A 22,936-nucleotide genomic window follows, 5' to 3' on the forward strand; every position below is an offset into this window, starting at 1 on the left:
AATATTGATGAGGATAAGTCAGTCACTGGGCTGCATGGAGTTCTCCCTGTTCTCCCAGAGCATTCATGGGTTCTCTCCGGTTGCTCCGGTTTCCTCCCACAGTCCAAAAACATGACGTTTAGGTTAACTGGCTTCTCTAAATTCTCCTTAGGCGTGAATGTTTGCATGGTTTTGTATCTGTGTTGCCCTGCGATAGACTGGCGACCCGTCCAGGGTGTACCCCACCTCCCGCCCTTTGCCTGCTGGAGATAGGCACCAACCCCCTCGTGACCCCAGCAGGGATAAAGCATGACAGAAAATGGATGGATGGAAGTCAGTCAGTCAAAATTATAATCATGGCATCAACGCCCATATGTTTCCACCCACTAATCAATGACTGTAGTGAGCTTTGTTTAGATGTTCATGCAGCTGGGCTCCAGGAATTAGATGTTCCAGCAGCAGTGAGGACAGACAGGAGAAAAGATGAGGAAACAGACTGATATCATCAAGGCATGGATGCTGCTTCTTACCATGTGGTTCCAGATTGAGGCTGCTGCAGGTAAGCTGCTACTAAAAAACACAAAAACAAAAACTTATCAGGGTTTGATTGAAACGAACCAGTTAATATTGAAAAGGAGGCTTTGATGCAATGTAGCAAGCAAAGACAAAAAACAAGGGATGTTTAATATCTTTGGATTGAATGACAATTAAATGCACGTTGTGTCTTTAAAAGTGAGTGAAAGAATTCAAATAATTGGAATTGTGTCAAATATATTTACAAAATATCTTTACAAAAAGATTTGCGTAACTTTTACTATTAATTAAAGATTTCTGCTCTCTGTTGACTGACTCACTGGAGCCTCATATGCAGGCAATGCATTCAAAATGCGCTCTGTCTGCATGAAGTTTGGGGAAGGAAGTGTCAAACATTTATGAGAATCAAAAAGAGGAACCAGAATTTTTTCCTGACACAAATCTATGCTCAGATCCATGCGGTTTGTAAAATCACCCAGTCCAGCATTGAGAAAAGGCCGCAGGAGGAGGGACAAAGATTCAATTAATCATGACCCACAATCCTTCATTATTCACACACAGAGGGCAGCTGGGCTGATCAATGCCATGGATTTTCATGATACTGCTCCACTATCTGCCCTAATAAAAAGTCACATGCAACTTGCTGGCAGGTTCTGAATGTAATCTGAGTTCTGGGTGTGACTTGCACTAACTTCTCCAATTCCTCAATTTTTTTCCCCCTCCTTCTCTGGTAATAGGCCTGCTGAAAGTTGAGCTAAGCCAGGACGAAGGCATTGAAGGTAACACCATCAGCCACTCAAAAGTCCTGGTGCAGCGTCTGGAAGCCCTGCTGGTTCAGGGGAATGGAAGTGATGTGTCTCTACGTGTGGAGACGCCCAATGCAGATGAAGTGAAGATGATCCAAGCTCACTCCTTGGTGCTCTCCTTGCAGAGCCCAGTGTTTGCAGGGATGCTGCAGAGCCACAACAGCAGCACTATGGTGCTAAGAGAGAGCTCGGACTGCGCCGCTGTGTTTGACAAGTTCATCAGGTGAGGCCAGGGCTGCGAACCCCCAATCCATCCCATCAGAAGAGCCAAACTAAGCCATCGTGACATGCAATGGTCTGCACATTGCCTTACACTCAAAGTCAAGAAAACCTATGCAAAATTCAACAGAAAACTTAACAATGTGGGAAATAGCTGAGCTGCTCACTGAGGTCGTCTCTGGTGCAACTATTGCAAGAGACAGAGTAGAGTCAGTAATCAATAAGATCAATAACAAAAAAAAAGATTCATTTTACAAATATGCACATGAGGGTGCATTTGCAATCAAACAAGTGAATGTTGTAAAATATTTCTATGCTATAACTTTAGTTATTTAACATAGGAATTTAAGCTAATTGAGATGTCAGTAGCTATTGGTAAAGAACAAGAATTTGAAAAACCAAACTATGATACATGCTTTTTATGTCATCCACGTGTAAATAGTAACTGAGAAAAAAATAGCATATTTCTTTAACATTTTTGTGATGTTTTAGTGGTGACTAGATTCTAAGAAATAATTACTTAGAATTCTGGAAAATGGTTCAAAAGTATTCTTTACATTTTTTTTTTTTAAACTGAGTTTTTTTTTTTTTTTTTACTAACTTTCATATTTCAGCCTATTTGGTACTGTCTGGAATTTATGATGCATTGTACTGGGTTTATAGTTGGTCATCAATTACAGAGGTCACGACAACTACTGACAGGAACAGGGTATTTTTTCCAGGACATAAAGGAACGAGCAGCATCAATTTTTCCATTTATTGGAATGTTATTTTATCTTAAAATAAGGCAGCCTTTCTTAAATTTATGAGTCACTTACATGTTATAATAGAAGTTAGAGCTACTTGAAAATAATTTAAGGGTTAATGGTGCAGGGTTTTGAGAATGAAGTTACTGTCCCAGGACATATAGGTTGAGCTCTCTGGAGCTCATGGGGGATTTTCCTTAACTTACAAATTACTTTCCTGAAATTTCTCTGTTCTTAAAGCATAATTTCTGGAAATCTGTTGGCCAGTTCCTTAAACTTGTGACTTTTTTTCTTGAGCATATATAGTACTTTTCAGTAAGATAAGATAGACTTTATTGATCTCACAATGGAGATATACACCTGTCACATCGGCCCAATAGTCAAAAAGAAGTTGCAAAAAAGAGGAAAGGGTGCATGGGATATACTGTATACAGTGTGTCCACATATATATTTATATATGATAGCTGAAGTCTCTTATTAAACAGGATTATTGCACAGGTTGTTGCACAGTGTAATAATTAGGGATTTATATAAATAGGTATTTATATATATAGTTATTTCACAGGGTATTAAATAGGTATTTATATAAATATTATCTTTAATATCATAAGAATCACTTTTGTTGAGCTTACCCAGTGTCTTAGATTCTACATGGCAGCTTTTGGAACTTGGCTGTATCTTGGATAACAGTCTACTTCCCAAAATGTATGTGTCACTTTCTGGAAATTACAGTGTTCCTTTCATGCAGCATATTGTGAAATGTTGTATGGAGTTTTTTTTTTTTTTTTTTAAGTTATGGTACTTTCCTGAACATAAAAGTATCTCCTGAAACTTATGGTGCAATTTTCAAAAATGTATGAATATTTTCCCCAAAAGGTGTGTTTTAAGTACTTCCATTACACATGTTTGAGACATTTTGAGAATATACACTTTACTTTTCTTAATTTACGTATTAAGTAATGTATGGCCTACTTTCCCAGGACTTACAGTTGTGCTTTCGATACCACACAGGTTAGCTTTTCTTGAATGTACAGCCTAATTTATCAGTAATTCCAGTCAATGAAATTGAACCTAAAATGTACCCTCTTAAAATCTTAGTGCATATTTTTCCATACCACTGTAAAAAATGCTTCAAAATGAATACTCAACCTCTCCTATTTAAAGTTACAACCCCAGGGTCAATTATGGTCAAGGGAAAGAAACCAAAACCCAGACTTTAGGTTTATCAGTTCTATGTTTATTGTTTTTTTTTTGTCCCTTTATGCAACAAATGTAAAAATGAACAACCAAAAGTACCAAGAGCACACCAGAGCTGCAACTCAAAGTTCTTAAAAAACACAAACTGATCTTTGGAGTGATTTAGGGCAACACAAATTAACTTCAAATCAATTAAGTTTATTTGTTTAGCACCAATTCACAACACATGTCATCTCAAGGCATTTTGCAGAGACAATCCAACAAGATCATACAGTCAGATTGATTAGAAGTTTTCTATATAAGGAAAACCAGCTGATTTCATCGACTCATTGACTCGACAGCAATCCCTCACACCAATTTGCAGCAAACATCTGAATATAGCTAAATGTAAAAAAAACATGTTGATCCAAAGCTAAATGAGTTAACAAAACATATAGCACATTAGAAGATCACAAACACTACGTGTCACAACAAGAGCAGCTATGAAAGGCTATCAAAACCACCAAGCATAGAGGAAAGGCAGCACAATAATTGGCAAGAATAACTTAGTATGACTATTATTATGGGATGGGTTGGGATTCTTTTTTTGTTAATTACTCAAAAAACAGTACCGGTAATATAACATTTTTTCAATGTTTTATGGACTACAAACACAGACAAAAGTAGAGATTTGGTCATTCTATTAGGTTTCTCTCAATTTCAACTGTAAACAACAATAATGCATACCAGTCCTTTGCTTTGGGTTTCTACTATGATAATGTTAGAAAATGTAGTGTTTTAAATGAACTAAAAGGTTTTAAGATGCATTATGAAAAATGTGATATCCAGTACTCCGGCTACCTCCCACAGTCCAAAAACATGACTGTGAGGTTAATTGGCTTCTCTAAATTCCCCTTAGGTGTGAGTGTGTGTGTGAATGGTTGTTTGTCCTGTGTGTCTCTGAGTTGCCCTGCGATGGACTGACGACCTGTCCAGGGTGTACCCCGCCTCTCGCCCATTGACTGCTGGAGATAGGCACCAGCACCCCTCACGACCCCACTCGGGACAAATATGTCAGATAATGGATGGATGGATAATATCCAGTTAAATAGAATTTAAATAGGTCTACCTTAATTAGAAATGGATCATTTAAAGCAACGAACCCACCAAGGATTATTAACCCAGCTTTAAAGCTCACCTGAGGCACTTTTCACCTTTAGCTTACAATCCTTGATATCTTTGGCGTTTCATTAAATACAGACTACTGCCTACTTGTACAGCAATAAATCTTGAAAGATATATTTATATATATGTGTAACGTTTTGTCGTTCTGTGGGTCAGCGTTGAAGAAGTTAATTGGATGTCTTTTTTTCTTAGATATCTGTATTGTGGAGAAATTTCTCTTCGTCTTGAACAGGCCACTCCTCTGCACAAGCTGGCCACCAAGTACCAAGTGCAGAGTCTCCAGCAGGGTGTCACCCTCTATATGACCCAGAATCTGGCTAGAGACTCCCCCTCAGGTCATGTGGCAGGCTGGTATGAGTATGCTCTGCAGACAGGGGACATTGACCTGAGGGATAAATGTCTGCAGTACCTGGCCTGGAACCTGTCTGCAGTGCTGCAGAGCGGAGAATGGGTGACCATCAGCAGCCAACTGCTCATGACACTGCTGCAGCGCTCTGACCTTGTCCTCCAGAGTGAGATGGAGCTGTTTGCAGCTCTGGAGGCCTGGATTATCAATAACGAGCCTGATGGTTTGACTGTGGAGAATGCATTAAGAGCTGTACGTTATGCCATGATGCCCCCCAGGGAGCTTTTCCGTCTTCAGACCCAATCTACAGTCCTGGCTCGCTATCAGGAGTCAGTCCGTGACCTGCTGTACATGTCCTACCAGTTTCACTCTGCCTCGCCACTACAGATGGCAAAATTCTTTGATGTGAATTGTAGCCTTTTTGTCCCAAGAAATTACCTGTCTACAGCTTGGGGTTCACCGTGGATTATCAACAATCCAACACGGGATGACCGCAGCACCAGCTTCCAAACTCAACTGGGGCCCAGCAGCCACGATGCCAGCAAACGAGTGACCTGGAATGCCATGTTCTCACCACGCTGGTTACCTCTCAGCATGAGGCCGATGTACACAGAGACTGGTGCCATGCAGCCGACTCGTGTTGAAGGAGGGCGCCCTCGCATCATAATCACTCCAGCCACATCCAGTGCAGATTTTGCAGGTGTGAACTTCCAGAAAACGGTACTTGTAATGGCTCAACAGCATGGTAAGCTGTTCGTCAAGCACGTCTACAACTTCCACCAGAGCACGGAGGAAAATGGTGACTTCTTAGCCGAAGCCGACCTGTATCTGCGCACATCTGATTACCTCATTGACAGCTCCCTCTTTCTCCATGTTGTGGTGAAACCATTATACCAAACCCTCATAACCCCTAAAAACTGATCCTTCTAATTTGACCAATCCAGCCCTCATTCATATCTGAATCCTAGCTGGGTCTTCTTTGTGTCTTTTCACATAAAAGTACTGTTTTCATTGGGCAACTAAGATTTTGAGTGTTCTTGTCTGATGACAATATTCAAGAAGGAAATCAGAGTTAAAATCTCATAGCTTGGTGCTGCTCCCAGTTGTTGCACTATCGACTAAATCCCATTGAAAATCCAAAATGCTTAAAAAGCTTTTACAAGGACACCAATGTGGATTAGGAATTCAACAATTATTTAGCCTTTTTTATGATCTTATTTTGAATTATTGACAGTGGGAGGATGAAGAACATCCAGCAGGTTTGTTCAAGCTAAATATTGTTATGGTGCTAATTTCTCAGTCAGTTAGCATTGATCAAATGATTTTTTCTTTAAATACATTGTAACATACAATCTTTTAGGGCTCAAGAAGGAGTGTTATGTGTTGAAACCATATAATATATTTGATCGATAGATCATAAAACAATTGCTTCTCCTGCTTCATTTTTTACCCGAGGATTTGGTTTTATTTTTTCCTTTTCTTTAATTTTATACCCTCTACTTTAAAACAGTAGATGTCTCAAACTTAATCATTTAGTTTTTAGAGTATTGTTGTGTCTGTATATGACCTCATGTTACTTATTAATAAAGGCTTTTACAATTTTGTGTGTGTTGTTGATTATCAAAACTAAAGTGCTTTGCAAATGTATTCACTCTAATTAAACCAATCAACTACATATGACATTGGTATGACGTGAAGGAAAAGGACATACAGTTTCTAAAATGTTGTACACATGAAAATAAGTGTGGTATGCATTGTATTCACCTCATTCAGTTTAATAACTGAAACTAAAGTGTTATTTGTCAAAATGCCTAAATATGAAAAACATTGAATCCAGGGGTAATTTAACGCTTAAAATAATGACAGCTGTTCTGCAAAAAACATTTGAGAACAAACGGAATGATGAGAACGTAGTCAGAGCTGGTCACAGAGAATATTTTAGAGACATCTATAACACAGTTAGGTTACAAAGCATTGTCCCGAGGTTTAAACATCTCATTGCACCGTTCAATCCAGCATTAGAAAAAGGATGAAAAAAGGCAAGACCACATATCTATCCCGGCCTTGACCATCCACCTAAACTGACAGGTTTAGCAAGGAAAGTTTGATCAGAGAAACGGCCAAGAGGTCCATGTTAACTCATGAGGAGCTGCAGAGACCATGAGCTGCATAGAATCTGGTAAATATGTGTGGACGTCATTATGGAGGTTAACCTGCTGGAAGCTCTAAAAGACTTCAGAAAAATGAAAGAAAGAATCCTGAACTTAGAACCCAACAAACAAATTGTTAATTATGTTTTAGGACTCAAAAAAAAGACCTAATTCTGATTTTTATAGTAGCTGTGAGAATGAAAACATAAAATTCAAGGGAAAAAAAGACAGATTAGGGGAAGTGTTTTTAAAATCCACTTAAAATTAAATTAAAACTAAAGCAATCTTTAACACTCTTATTCAGACACATTAAAATAATAAATGCATTTTTATTTAGCAGGTTTAGGTAAATCTATATTTGATAGATGTTGAAAATAATGTAGACAAAAACACAGCAAACCCTTTTTTAATTTCATCTCATGTTTGTTATTCTTTTTCAAATATAACAAGAAAAAAAAAATAATTAAAATATATTTTTGACCAAAAAAAAAGAATAACTCAGCTTGATTAGAAAATTTAGCTTTTTTTTTTTTTTTTACTATCTTTACCCACAAGAAGAACTTAATATATTTATAAATATATTATCAATTTAGCAATATACTTAATAATAATATAAAATGTCAAATTTCATTAATTAAATAAATAAAAGATAAAAACAAAACAAAAATTATACTCATTTTAAATTTTGGCCAATAGTGTATTAACATTTTCTATTTTTCAGTTTATTTTCTAAATACACAGATGCCATTTTATTTATTTGTACTTTATTTTCCTAGCAACCTTTTTTGATATATATATAAAAAAAATATTTAATTTGACATAAAACAACTCATCAAAATTTTATATAAGGGTTATCATTCGCTACTGAGACTTAAAGATTTGATCTCTTTCTTCGTATTTTTTAAAATAATTTAGTTTGAATAATAATAATAACAGATTTGTCGTTTTTTTCATTTATTTATGATCTTTTTATAAATAGATATAGTACTTATAACCAAACAATGAATAAAGAGATAACAGAAGGTACCTGTGTAGGAATATAGAATGGGATTTTTTCTCCCCCAGCAATTTTAAGTAAAAACATTAAAAGCACCTTTTTGCACATTTAACTTTGATCACAGAAATCAATATAATTTAAAAGTAAACATTGAATTATATAAACTAAGCCTAAAATAGATGCCCTCAAGGTAATCTTGTTCTTGTCAAAGTTAATTAGCAGATATTATAGTTAGGTTATTATTACTAGATTTGGACCCTTTACTACTGAATTTGTTCTTTTTTTTTATCCAAAACTTTATTGAAAAGTTACAAATAACAAAACATTGATAAAAAATATCACAACATATAGAATAGTATCTCCAAAATAAGTGTTCAATCCTCAATTTGTTCTTGTAAAGGCAATAATTCGCTTCATGGCGTCATTGCTCAAATATAGTGAAGGGCGGGGCTTAAGCGGGTTCACATATTTGTCATTTAAAGGGTGACATTTTCACATTTTCAATTTCGTTTTTCTCTAATCTCAAGAGTGAAGATATATAGATAGTTATGAATGTAAATTTTAAGCAGTAAATATCATATAATTTAAAAACTGTTGCTCAAATTTTATTTTTTGTTTTTATTTTTATAAACTATATTTTATTTTCAACAAAAAAAAATCTAATTTAAAAATGGAAATTAAATATCGTTATTTAGATTTTTTTTCTTTTGTTTTAAGACATGTTAGGGCGTTAAGATTGTTTTAGATTGTAGTAAAACTTGATTGTTGTGTCATTAAAAGCTTCGCGCCGTTTTATTTTCTCGACTCAATTTCCCATAATCCTTTTCGTCGCAAAGCAGGAAGAACGTCGTCTCGCAGGGGCTCACTCTGATCCAAGTTAGGAGCTTTCAGCTGCCAGCCTTGGCTCATCATGTAAGTGCTGCGGAGAATTCTTTGCAGCGCATTTGCAAAATTATCCGTTTTCCCGACGACCGCGCGGGCTGTGCATCCGTACCCGCGCGCCGTGCACGGACACGCACGCCTCGGACCCAACAAGCCTCCAAGTGCATGAAGATCGAGGCTTGTATTTTGCATCTTTGTTGCAAAGCAAGCCGCTAAAGCTCCAGTACGAGGGCGATGGAGGGAGGGAGCGAGAAAGAAGGCAAAGTCTTTTGTGCTTCCCCTCCCCCTCATCAAAGCAGAGGGGAAATGCCTCAGCCAAAGGGAGGTAAGAACATGAAGCTGATATGTGCAAAACTAGCCTCATGCAATCACAGCTGCACGGACTGCAACGTGCACGGCTGTAGCCCGAGCACGGCCGGTGCATTTTAAAGTTACAAGGCTTAGGAGGGTCAGTTGCATTTCCTGTTTGAGATCTTCCCCTTTGCACAGTTCCTGGTAAGACGATGCTGTGTGCTCTCATACTGACGCTAATAGCAGTGCACAGCCAGGGGATGTTGGGCATAGTCACGAGAAAAGACAAGGACACTTGAACTCTTTTTAATCAACTCCGCACGAGTTGATGCCACTGCTCAAGGTAAATCCTAAGTGCTATGTCATGCCCAGGGCCAAAAGTGTGCAGCTTTGTTGCAGGAGAGTGGCACAACCTGCAGCTGTCAGTGTTCAGATTTTTTTTTTTCCTGCAATTCTTCAAGACAAAATAGAAAAAAAGATCTATAAATAGAAAGTTGGCTTTAAGGAGGTGGAGAGCTGAAGAGCTGCACAGTCTTTTAAAAGTCTGCAAGGGAAAGGGTGTCAGCTGCTGTGTTTTTCCAGGATACTGGATATGAGTGAAACACCTGGGAGTGCACCGATGTGCAGCATGCTTGTCACACTTTGACCCCAAAGTCTTGCAGCTTTCAGCAGCTACAGGCCCCCAGACTCTCAGCTCTATGGGACCTTCAGTGCAGACAGTTTGCATGTAGCTCTTAGGGGGGGAAACAGCTGCAGTAAATGCAGCTCAAGTTTTTTTTTCCGTCTTCCTCCCCTCTGTGTTTTCCCAGAAGTCCAAAGTGAGGCTGGTTTATTGCACAACATGCAGAGTGCACACAGAACACACTGACTGCAACCTAGAGGGGGGGTTGTACAGGTAGGAGAGAGAAAGTCCCAGATGGTCAGGGCCTGTTTATCAGCTGCAGTCAAGTGTCCACCCACCTACACAGAGGAACTGTCTTGTTGCAACCAGCTCATCCTGTGATGAATAATGCACACGTTTTATTTATGTTTTGTACATGAATGAGTCGGTCAGGGGCTTTCCTGAGAACAGAAGTGGGTTTCGGTTGTCACTCTGCTGACGTCGTACCGTGCATGAGGCCCCTGAGCTGCCTAATCTATCTTTACAGATTTTTCTTTCATTTCAGATTTTGTTTGCAGAGATCTAAAAGAGAACAAAATGGTGCTGGCACTGGAAAAAATGCTTCCAATGATCACCTTAGGGCCAAACAGCTGCAGAGACATTATCAGTGCTTTGCAAAGAGTAGTTATGAGTAAAATATACAAAAAATAGATTTGTTTTCTGCAGCTCCTCCAGTGCGAGATATTTCAAATAAAAAGTAACTTGATTTGGAAATCTGGAATTAAAAAAAAAATTTTTTTGCCATTGTAAGTCACTTCGTGGTTATTTATTCCGGCTGGAGGGCAGCACGTTGGTGTGGTGGTTGGCCCCATCGCCTAACAACCAGGACCTTTCTGTGTGGAGTTTGCATGTTCTCCCTGTGTCTGTGTTGGTTCTCTCTGGGTTCTCCGGCTTCCCACAGTCCAAAAAAAATGCATTTTAGGTTGATTTGACATTTTAGGAGTAAGTTTGTGTGATTGTTTTTGCATGTTTCTGTGTGGCCCTGCAATGGACTGTTGGACCGTCCAGGGTGTGCCCACTGATCTCTATTTATTTTCTGGATCTCTGTGTCACTACCTGATCCGTACCGGAAGCACGATCAGTGCCATCGGCTCATTTGTAAATGTGCATATACATCTGGGTCTACCTTGATTTTAATTTGTAAAAAAAAAATTTAATTACATTTTTCCCTCCTTAAAAATAGTAACCGTACTAAACTATAATGTGTTAAAGGTAAATAATGACAAAATAAATGAATTAAAATCCTTTCTGTTTTATTGGTCATCTGTGCCCGATCTGTGTCGGAAATAGAATCCTACGCTACTTCCGGGAGCACATTTTTTCTGCTTTGTATTTAAGCATAAATCTAGATTTTTCAAGTTTCATTTTTTCCATTCATGTTAACCTTATGATGCACAATCTAAAGAAAGACACAACTAAAATGCAGGTAAACATGGTTTAATCATAATTTGCTGGACTACTCTGAGCATGTCCGATGATGACGTCAGACAAGCACTTTAACGGAGAAAATATAAAAAGCATCAAATTCTCCATATATATATATATCCCATGGACCTTTTTTTTCTTATGCACATTCTTCTTTGACTATTTGAGCTGATGTAATGAGTACATTAGTCTATGGTGAGATCAATAAAGTCAATCAATCCATATCCAGAGAATAAATGGAGATCAGTGGATGTACCTCACCTTAAGACCATTGACTACTGCAATAGGCTCCAGTCCCCCCCGTGACCCCTTTAGGGAATAAGCGATTATGTTGATGGATGGATGGATGGATGGATGGATAATCTGGCTAGTAAAGAAGAAGAGTAACAAATCGTAGTGCTGATATGTTGCAGTTTGCTCCACCTTCTACTCAACGTTGATTTAAAAGCTGGCGCCAAGCGCACAAAATATAGAGAACATTGCATCAAAAATAAAACTAGATGAAGAGCTAAAGCTATTTTTAATTGCTTTAAATAAATATTCTTTTACAGGACCTTTTGTCGCAGTTAGTATGATTTAATTTGTTGGTACCATGATCCATTAATCCATCCTCTCCCATGTATAGTCATGGGAGTGCCGTTGCGTATTTTGATCAGTTAATTTGAAGGGAGACTTCACAGGCCAGGGATCCATAGTCTGTTTAATATATTTGGTAATGGTTTATGCTTAAAGAAGGAAAAAGTTCAGCAAAATCATTAGGAGTTTCTTCTGTGTCTTTAGGAAAACCATTTTTAGTAAATTTAAGTGATACGTACGAGTCAGTCACTTCTTTTCCTGTGATGTTTTTATCCCGGCTGTTATAAAAGGAACAATTCTATAGGCCTTAAAATCAACAGCCTTATTATTATTATATAGAAAGTTTGCCATTGATTTGTTTGCATATTATTAATCAATCTAATGCAATCATTTACAACTCATTCAGCTTAAGGAAACTTTTTCTTTTTTTTATAAAAAAGATACACTTAAATCACCTGTACATTCTCACCCAGTATGGTTAAAGCGTATCTTAAAGACGACGAGGTAGTTTGATATTTTCATTCTGCTTAAATCTAATTAGATTATTTAATTGATGTGGATCTATGTCTTGTCACCCTAGTATTTTATTCTTGGAAAAACAGTAAGCGGTTTTGTAGGGAAACAAGGCAATCCCTTGTAAAGCCTGTAAAGCAATGACAGCATTTTAAAAGTAAGACTCCTGAGCAGAGGTAGCATTAGACTTTTTTTGTCTGTCAATTTGACTGAAAAGGTCAGGGGATTTCCATCTCACTTTTTAAAATCTTTATTACTATTATTTCTGATAAATTGGACTTTCTGAAGCATTTATTTTCATTATTTCAATTAATATCCAGTTGGGCTGAAATTATTAATCGAATTACGGTAACGGATTTCTGAAATAACTGTCAACTAATTTAGCAAATCCATATTATTGTGAACTAGAGTATAGAGACTCTAAAACAGGATTTTTCAGTAAAACTATTAAATATCAGAACGGCTTGCCATAGATGACATTACTGTGAAATTATTACAGAATTTTTAGGGTCCGTCAATATTCTCTATCCAGAACTCCTCAAGTGCAAAAGTTTTAGTTTCACCTGGTTTAAATTCTATAAAAAAATTCCTTTAAGCAACCTTTTGCTATTAGATTATTAGTTGATTAGTTTAAAAAATAATCGACAGCTTAATCGATTAGCAAAATGATTAGTTACAGCCCAAATATTCAGTCTGAACAAGCTGAATAGAGAACTTCAGGTTAATTTCTCTGTAGTCACAAAATAAACTATGAATGTGTTCATGGTTACAAGATAAAGATATTATGAAAAAAAGGATGGCACTGAAAGAAAAACGGATAACCTGCTGTGGCCTTAACACATGGTCTCACAGCTTCCTCCTGCTCTGCATGGACCTGAATAGTGCAATGACTTGTGTATATTTAAATGTCTGAAGTTGCATTTTGTCATCTTTTTTGGGACTTTTGCCTTGGAAACTCACTGTTTTTGTTTTTTATACTGTTCTGGAGGCTGAATCTGCGCTCTGCCGCCAAACTGTAGACTAGAATTAAAGCACTACTTCGACCAAAGTTTTAAAATATCTGAAAATATCTCCAAGTGAAGTGATCAGAAGTTGGCAAAACTCTAAATAAGAAACTTCCTGATCCGACAAGGGCTCCATCCAAATTGTGCAGAATGGTAAGGACACTAATGCTTGGTTTATGCCTGATGTGTTCACGAGATCCGGCCAGAAAGGGGGGAAATGCAATACAGTATAAATGCTGCATATGTTGTGACGAACGGCTCATTTTCCATGCGGATTATACAGTAGTCAAGCATAATTGCGCTGTAATTCCATTAAAGACTTTTTGTTGGAGAAAAAACACCACCAAAAAATTAAACTCTGAGCCACTAGTACAAAAAAAGGGTTGAAATAAAATTCTACATGCAGCTATAATCAGCTTCATTGGCTTCATCAAAAAAAAAAAAAAAAAAAAAAATGGATAAGGGCCAATAGTACAAACTTGCTTGTTTTTATTAGGGCTGAGACAATTAATTGTATAATTATATATATTAATTATCCTGATAAATAATCATCAACTAATTTAGTAATTGATTAATTGTTTACTGGAATATAGAGACTCTAAAACATGCCTTTAGCTGACAGAGGAACCCACTTAGAGCAGTAATTATATCAAAATTGTTTAAAAATATTAACATGTTAATTTAAGATAACAAAAACCTATTTGTCTGTGAATATGCTCTATCCAGAACTCCTCAAGTTGAAAAGTTTTAGCTTCATCTTATTTGATTTTGCAAAAAGTCTTCTATAAGGAACCTTTTTAAAATAATCGATTTGCAAAATAATCGTTAATTGCAGCCTTTGTTTTTATTGTTGCCATGTAGCTGTAATGTAAATAACTGTTTTTTTGTCCTTTATCTACATGAGGTAACTTAAACTGGTCTTTTTTATTATTTTTGGCTTCTTGAATGTTTTTTTGTTTTTTTTCCCTGGAACCTTTTACTTTTCCATACTTTGCATTATGCTTCAATTGTCAGGTCAAAGATGTAGGATTCCCACACAGTCTTTAAAAAAAAGAACCTGGAATTTTGCATGGAAGATTGTATTACTTTCCAGGCCTGGATTATTATGAAAAACATGAACCAAATGCAGTTCAGAAACTTTACTTATTTTTCGTTCTCTATATGAGATGCTTACTATATGGTGCTGGATAAGTATTGTGCAGATTTTACACATTTTTATATTTCAAGTTACATTTTCAACCTTGAGAGAAAAAGAAGACTGCAAATAAAAAGATTTATTGAGATAAGGAAATGCAAGTCTTTGGCGCTCAAACCCCGGCAGAGGGTGTAGGTGCTGAATTTTGTTAGAGACGTCTTTTCCCCTCTGACACTGGTGGTTGAATGGAGGCTGGAGAACGACAGGAGCCGTGGAGAGGCCAGTGGGTTGCAGTTCGGCTGAAATAGTAGACAATCGTTGGTGACGGAAGTAGAACGATGACTCTTGAACAATGATACTATTAAATGTTAATAAAAATAAAAAAACAGGAAATTTGAATCTGGAAAATGTGCACATACCGTACTCTGAAGACTGTTGCTCAAAGATGAATCTGTTGTGCGATTGTTTTTTTTATGTTATTTCTAAGTTTATTTTAGTTTTTTTTTTTTTTTTATATAAATCAGTAGAGGTTCTGCCATAGTTATGACTCGGATAAAACTGTCTTCACAAGAGCTTTACATCAAGCTGCTCCGTTCTGCTTTTGCAATCTCCAGTTTTGGAACCTCTTGAGGCTTAAAAAGCAGCAGGCCCCATTTGTTCATTCAAGGCTTTCTAAGTTTTTGGGAAGCCAACATGTAGCTTTAGTACCACAGAAGGAAAACATGCACATTGAACCGAAGTCTCCATAGCTGAATGGCTGATTTGTGTGCAGCAGATTTATGAGTTACCTCATGGCTCACCTGAATGACAGTTTCACTGCTGTTTTAAAGTATTTTCTGACTAAATAGAAGGGGTAACTTCTCTTTTTAAACGTCTTCCTTGTGTCTTTGCTTTTCACCAATGGGAAATAACTTCAAGATTCAATGCGATCAGCTGAGCGCCTCATCTCTTCTGTCAATGGAAGGTAGAATGAAAAACTTTAGGCTTGCTGCGAAAGAAAAATGGATAGTGACACTATGTCAGATAAGCTGACAGCAAAAAACTGTAGATTTAAAAAAAAGTGTGCATTACTCCAGTGTTGTATTTGACACACCTTGATGATTTAAACCAGCATATGCCTGACCTATGGAAAATTTGGCAAAACCGCTGGCATACGTTGGATAAGTTATGGGTAGGCTTTGTATAAGTTATGAGCACGCTGAAACATGCTGGCACACGTCGACATAAGGCGAATTTGTCTAGAAATTTTGAGCATGCTTAAAATTCCCCAACGTACACCAGTGTATGCCATACATGGATAATAAGTTACGGGTAAGTTATCTGATCGTTGACATACATTAAGGGTGGGTTACCGATAAGTCGTAGCGTCCAGCTTATCCAAAACCTATGAGTAACTTCTCCTCCTGACTGCATTCCCATCATGGTGTGAGTGTGAAGGTGAGTGTGATGAATTATTTTTTTTTTCTTATGCAGACCGGCCGCCTCTGAGCAGCTTTAACTGATGCTTCGTAATGCTTATGGGCATTATGCTGCTGTGCGTTATGCATAAGTTTGGCTGTCGTTGGACATAAGCTCTGGACTTGTTATGAATACTCTAGGTATACACCCAAAATAAAAAAATACATAGAAAGTTCAATATATACTAGTGTTTTAGTAGATTTGGGGACATCAGGCATACGCTGGCTAAATCGGCAAGGTGTGACAGGGCCCTTAGATTTAGTCTTAGTCTTGGTCTTCAGGACTAAACTATTATTTGTCTTATTCACATTTTTAGTAATTAAAATATGTGATAGTTTTAGTCGTTTTAGTTTTTGTCTAAAAAAGTTTACAAAAGTTAACAAAAAATTTAAAATCTTGAATAACATCAGATTCTTTACCAGACTGACAGCTCTAGCCTAGATACTACAATTGCTGGGTAAAAATCTTTGATTTATGAAATTCCAATAAACTTTTTTTGTAATTAATGTTTAATGAAATATTGAATGCAAACAAGGAAAATTTTTTAATGACAATTAAAGGAAACATTTATATCATATTTGAATAGATAGAAACTAGAACTATGAGAAAGAACTATTCAGTGATCTATGCACCTTTTCATCTGGCTCTTTATCCAAAAATAAACAATATGCATAGAAATATTTGGTTTGGATATAACATAGGGATTCTGTTTTGTTAGAAATGAAAGAAGTTTTAGTATCACCTCTTGTGAACTGGTAGAAATAAAATCTTGATAGTTAGACAGAGGGATTTTTACGCTTGGCGGAGGATGATCAGCCACATATAGTTTATTTAGTAGCGGGAGCAGGAAGAGCCACACTGCGGAAAGCGAACCATCAGCGTGGAGGGAGAGAAGCGCAGACTCTGAGCTAAGACGCATTTCTGCACAAGCACAGCTGGAAGAGCAGTTTGTCTCACGTTTTCGTCAACAAAGATCAATGTTTAGCTCGTCAGTTCTTATCGTCATGGGAAAAAAGGAGCGTCAATAAGGTTATTTTGTCATCCTCATCGTTGACGAAAACAGCAATGCGCACCTCTTGAACTTTTTTCTGATTTTTGTCACACTGCAACTATAAACTATTCATTTTGATGACATCATATGTGATAGACTAACATAAAGTAGAAGACCAAATCTAACGTTGAAGAGCAATTGATTCAGGGTTTTCAAAAGCTTTTGCAATTCAAATAAAAACTCTAAGTTGGTTAAGTTGGTGCTTTTTAAAATAACATTTTGCTACTGTTTTTTGTATTAAGCCACAAACAAATATTTTATCTTTGTTTAGCCTAGAAAATGCTTTTATTCTTTCTAAGAAATTTGCAGGTTGATTTTTATAACCTAAAAATAGAAGAAAACTATGCTTCTTTAGCTCTAAAAACATTTTTACCTTTCAAGTATAAAACTTGATGAGTTATATTTCAATAGGTCACATATAGATGTACTTTTGTAACTTTTTATTGAAGCCCTAAAGTACTAATACCCCTGGCAGACTTAGTTCAAACAATGTTTGACTTAAACCAAAGACATTTTTTTTTGCCTAAAAAGACATAAGGCTGATATATCTCAAAACACAAAATAAGATAAAGGAATTTGGGGGGGGGGGGATTTTTATTTATCTTCTACTTAAAAATAGTAGATGGAACTTAAGCAGTGGAAAAACAGTTCTTGGAATTACAGCAGTCGAGCTCTTCCTACAATTCCTGACCATGTTTTGTTAGTTTCTTTTGTTATTTTGAGAGTTTTTTCTTTCCATTTTGATGAGCTCCAAATCTTATGTACCTTCACTATCACCCTCATTCTAAACTTTCTCCGCAGAATTGTTTGCATTTCTCCCATTTAGAAAAAAAATACTAATTAAAAGAGATTACCATTCATTTATTTATTTTTTTTTTCAGTCTGTGGTGTTTTTAACTGCAAAATGGAATCACCCTTAATGGGACCGGTTATGCAGAGGAATTTCTAAAACGATTATTTTCTAATAAAATTCATTCTTGGAAAATTTTATATAACTCATTAGGGCATGTAACTTTAAAATTGTCCTATTAATACCTTAAATATGCACCTTTTATTATCAAGTAAAGCCTGGGGTCTGCATTGCCTCCGGCAATTCTACTTCAATTGTTGCAGAGCAGCTGCCTTCTGCTGCAGCCCAAGTCTTGCACAATCACCCCATTAGGGTAGCAAGGTCTGTTGTTTTCACTAAATTTGCTGTTCCGATGGCCGTTTAGTGCACAGTAGTTCATATTATCAACGACATCAAGAAAAGAAATGGCTTATTACTTTAGCACTTGATTACAGAGGGCAAAACGATTTCTCTACGACAGCCTGGTGTGTAAAGAAGAGGGAGATGAATTCAGGTGCTGTTGGGGTTGGCAGCTGGTTTCAGATTCTTGTTAGGATGAAAATGAGGGTGAGGATCGGGGGAGGTGGGGTGTTACATCTTGCCAGACAAGTTAAGAGATGCAAATTGAGCGACGTCCTCGTGTAGCGGCAACAAGCATTTATCATTCAGATATGAATGAGGATATGTGACAATGCTGCTTTACTTTAGTTCCCTCTTTCTTCCTGCACAAATCTGCAGTTTTGGAGCGTATTTTTAGATCTTTCTTAAGAGACTGGCTGGATTATTCTGTAACAGTTTGCACTTTTTTTTTAAATGATAAGGGAGAGATACAGGTTTCTTCTGTCCGTTCATCAATCTATCAACCCATGAGTCCTTTTTGGATCCATCCTCAATCCGTCAGTCTGTTTATCAAAAAACGAGTCTATCCATCCATCTGAAAAAAGAAAGAAAAGAAATGAAAGATGTTTGTTTAAAAGCGACTGAGATTGGGTCGGCGTGGTTTTCCTCCCACGTTTGCAGACCCAGGATTAACCTCCGACTCAGCGCTGACTTGCTTTTCTGACCCCAACTAGTGCGGCTGGGAATCAGGGGTTAAATTAGGCAAAAATAAATAAAAAATGTACAGCGTGCTTCCAGCCTAGGGTGCTTCAAAATACTTAATTGATGTTAACAGAAAAAATAACAAAAATGAGCATTTGGAAAGATTATGTTCTGTTGTTACGGAAGAAGATGCAACCTAAACTAGACACAAACACGAGTGTCTGTTGATTTTGAAGCAGCCGTCTGAATGAGTGAGTAAGCTATAATTTCGGGCTGCAGTGAAGTGACTCAGTCTGTGAAGTGTTTTTCCTGTAAAGGATGGTTTGTTGATCATAATAAAAAAAAAACCCTCTGTATTTCTCACACCTTCATAAATTGATCAATGAAATGTCTCTTAGTTTTTCCATTAGAGGCTGGTTGGACAAAGGTGATGGCTTTGAAATGAGTTAGACTTGGTAGACTTTTAGAGAATTAGAAGGAGAAAAAAAAAGACTGAGCTATTGTTTTCAGGACAAGGTTGTACTTTTAAGCAAAAGTTGCCAATTTGTGCAGGAAAATCATAAACATGATTCAAACTAAATGGATCAGGAGTAGTTTTCAGGTTCTACTTCTTATATTTTACTATATATATTGCATTAATAGAATGCTTTTATCTTAGTGGTTTTAGGTCTACAGCTAAAATGTGTGGTGCAGCAAATGGTCTGTACATGGCACTACAGTGACAAAAAGGGCTTCTTTATTATTTTTTATATTTATATGCTTATATATTTATGCAATGTTTGCATAAAATATAAAAACCTTTGAATTTAACTTGCACGTGTAATTACATAAGTAATTTTGCAGAAAAATGATCAGTGCAGACGTCTTTCACCCAGCCTCTTGGTCTCTCAAAACAACCATTTTAAATCTAAAATCAAAATCAAATCATCTTTCTTGCATTCAGCAGAACCCTCTGCATCGGTCCTGCTAATAGGACTCCACTGGAACTGTCAGTGGAGCCAATGACAACACGATTCCCAAAAGAGCATTCAGCAGCTGTAACCTAACGAAGCTGCCATCTTTGGAAGTGTAGATTATCTCACAGACTGCCAGAGCGGTCGGAGGGGGGCAAACAGCCGAGGGAGCTGGCTGGAGTTATTTTCAAATCCTGCTCTGCCAATAGTCTCCCTCCCCTCTGCCTTCCTGTCTTTTTACTGTCCCTTCTTGTCTCAGTGTTTGCAGTTTACTGCCGCTCTCTCTCTGTGATTGATCCATCTTCCTCTTGCTCTGTGGAATTCCATTGAGAAGCTTTGGGATTGTTTGAATTCCAGCTAGGGTGCATGTGTGGGTTAGCAGCTGGCACCATGCATCCCCAGTCATCTGGGATCATTGTCCTGCCAGGACATAGCCTGCCCTCGCAGTGTGAGGCTTTCTGCCTATGTTTCTGCAACACAAATTCCCGTGCAAACCTTTATTGTTGGTGCCAGCTCCCGTCTTCTACAGATTGACAAGCTCACAAGCATGAATGATCAGAACGATTGCATGCATGCACACTTCCTTGAAGGGTGTGGCAGAAATAAGAGGAATTATCTGCCTCAGCTGTTTCCTTCTGGCCGTCACTACTTGAGAAAAAGGATAGGTGCATTCTTTGCAGCAAAGCCAGCTTCTTACCTCCCTCATTGGTCCTGGTTTTGTTGGGAACAAGGAGTGTCCAAGTACAGGCATCTCCTGTGGCCTGCCTCCTGGCATTTCCACTCATACTTACGCACATGTGCTGGAAATTACTTGGAATCATGTGTACTGCTGCTTTTAACTAACCAACACTGCCTGCCATGGTTTACTACTTTGATACTGCGTATAGAAGGATGAACAAGAACAAGGAAAGAATTGTGCTTACCCGTTATGCTTTATAACCCAAAGAATGGCTGAATGGAGCTGCTTTTACTTGGAATCTAAATAAAGGAAATACTGTGCAGAATTGTAAAATAGATTGAAACTACTACCACAAAACAGAAATAGCACTTTCTCAGTCAAACTTATTTTAAAAAACTGTAGTTTTTTTTTTTTTGCTGAGAAATTGAAATATTTGACAACTCTCCCTCTATAAATAGCAAACCTCAATCCTTCTTTTCTAAATGTTAAATGTTCTGCTTTAAGTGTTTGATTAGTGCATTAATAAACTTCATGAACACTTGCATGCAAAGAAAATGAAATGAAATTCCACTAACCTTTTCAAAAATCAGTTATAGGCTGTAATCTGCCTACTTAGACAGCGAAATCTTATGTAATGTTAAGATTTTTAAGGATTTTATTTTTTTTTAAATCATTTGATAACAAATAAATTTGTGTTACACTGCAAAGCTGAAGATGGGAAACTACTAAACGTTGAAGGATCTTAACAAACTGAACTGAGCTGTTTCCTTGGTTTTCAAACTCTTTGGCACTTTTTGCTGAGATGTGAAGTTATTACGGTGATGTGGTAAATTAGAGTATATTTATAGCTGAAATTACCTTGACCATTTTTGGAGAGAGCTTTCTCTATAACCGACCAAACTTTAGTATCTTGATCAGACAACGTAGACCGCTACTGGTTTTTCCTGCATTATTCCCTGTGAATAACATATGCTACTAGAGATTTTCTGTCATTTTTATAAAATAAAGCAATTACCCGGAAAATAACTTCAAGTATATTTGGAATAACAAGACGTTTCTTAGTGGTGAACTGCATATTGTATATGTGAGTGCATCCTACTGAAGCGATATTAGTTTTCTTTGGCAGCACTCTTCAGTTTGAGTGTAGTTACTGAGTGAAGAGTATTATTTAAAAATTTATTTATTCTACGGATCAACGGCATGTCTAAAATGAAATCAGAGGAAGCTCAGAAGGCGTGACCAGTAGTTTAAAAGGTAAATGTATTTTCTAAAACATGTCCTGACATGTCTGCAAATCAAGCTGAGCAGGGAGCGTGATTAAGCAAGATTTACAGTAGATAGTAAGGAGCCAAAACGCCTTCTAAGGCTTTCAATGTGTTGTAGTTGGTAATGTTTGCTTTTTTAGAGTTGTAGTTAAAAATGCTTTCTCCTTGCAACGCACAGAGACCAGTAATTATTGCCGAGCTAACCATGCTAATCTTAAATGTCAAAGACAACTTCAAAAAAGCGTCAGCTGTGTACTTATGCTACATTCAGACCGCAGGCAGCAGAAGCAACTAGTTTACATGCAAAGTCAATGGTTGAAGAGCATCAAGCAGCAGGAGCAGCGCGTCTGAGCAGCTAAAGCAGCGCGTCATGAGCTTCTGAGCATCTGAGGCGCAACGCGCTTCGGAAGCAGCAGCTGGAGTAGGAAAAACTGAACTTTTGCTGGTAGGGAGACAGACACAGCTCTATTGATGCAGAGAACTATGATCACTCCTCCGAAACTGTTTATTAACTCCTAAATTATCTTAAAATGTACAATCCTCCCGGCAAAATATGTTTAATTTTAAAATTTTGTTGCCTGCAGTTTGGATTACTTGAATGTAGAAACGCTTTCCAGTCGCTGCTAACAGGAGCGGAAAACCGCATAGAGGCGACCAGGCCAGAGGCCGCTGTTCAACGGGATTCCCAATGACAGCGCATCGCCGGTGTACGGGGGTCTGAGTTACTCGGACAGACAAACAATATTTGAAGGCAGGGTCACACTGTGGATGAACTGACTGCACAGATGAAGTTTTCAGGTGGACTTTCTCACATATATTAAACATATTAAAGCTACTTTTTACCCACTTATAACAGCATATATAGCTGCCATTGTTACAGGCAAAGGAATGATAGGGAAGACCCACTTTTTGACTGCTCAAAAATGCAAAGTAAAAAGAAATGAAGCAGCGCTAGCATTTTTGCTGCAAATAACCATTGTTTTGCGATTCTATTAATCTGTTGATTATTTGCTTGAATAATGGATATATTATATA

General features: G+C 37.3%; 2 protein-coding genes across 2 annotated transcripts in view; both read left to right on the forward strand.

Annotated features, from left to right (window-relative positions):
* Positions 1 to 426: 426 nt before the first annotated feature.
* LOC107090244 (BTB/POZ domain-containing protein 17-like) lies at positions 427 to 6,149 on the forward strand. The gene is made up of 3 exons (XM_015383517.1): positions 427 to 538; positions 1,251 to 1,542; positions 4,838 to 6,149. The coding sequence occupies exons 1-3, from the start codon at positions 463 to 465 to the stop codon at positions 5,910 to 5,912; spliced, it is 1,443 nt and encodes a 480-aa protein (XP_015239003.1). The 5' UTR covers positions 427 to 462; the 3' UTR covers positions 5,913 to 6,149.
* A 2,838-nt stretch (positions 6,150 to 8,987) lies between these two features.
* Positions 8,988 to 22,936, forward strand: part of LOC107090247 (dual specificity mitogen-activated protein kinase kinase 6) — a 42,756-nt gene continuing 28,807 nt past the window's right edge. Inside the window, exon 1 of the mRNA XM_015383519.1 lies at positions 8,988 to 9,345. Coding sequence (XP_015239005.1) covers positions 9,255 to 9,345 — 91 coding nt within the window. The 5' untranslated portion in view covers positions 8,988 to 9,254. The remainder of the gene's footprint in view (positions 9,346 to 22,936) is intronic.

The sequence above is a fragment of the Cyprinodon variegatus genome, unplaced genomic scaffold, assembly GCF_000732505.1.
Source record: "Cyprinodon variegatus isolate N-32 unplaced genomic scaffold, C_variegatus-1.0 Scaffold286, whole genome shotgun sequence".
Classification (NCBI taxonomy): domain Eukaryota; kingdom Metazoa; phylum Chordata; class Actinopteri; order Cyprinodontiformes; family Cyprinodontidae; genus Cyprinodon; species Cyprinodon variegatus.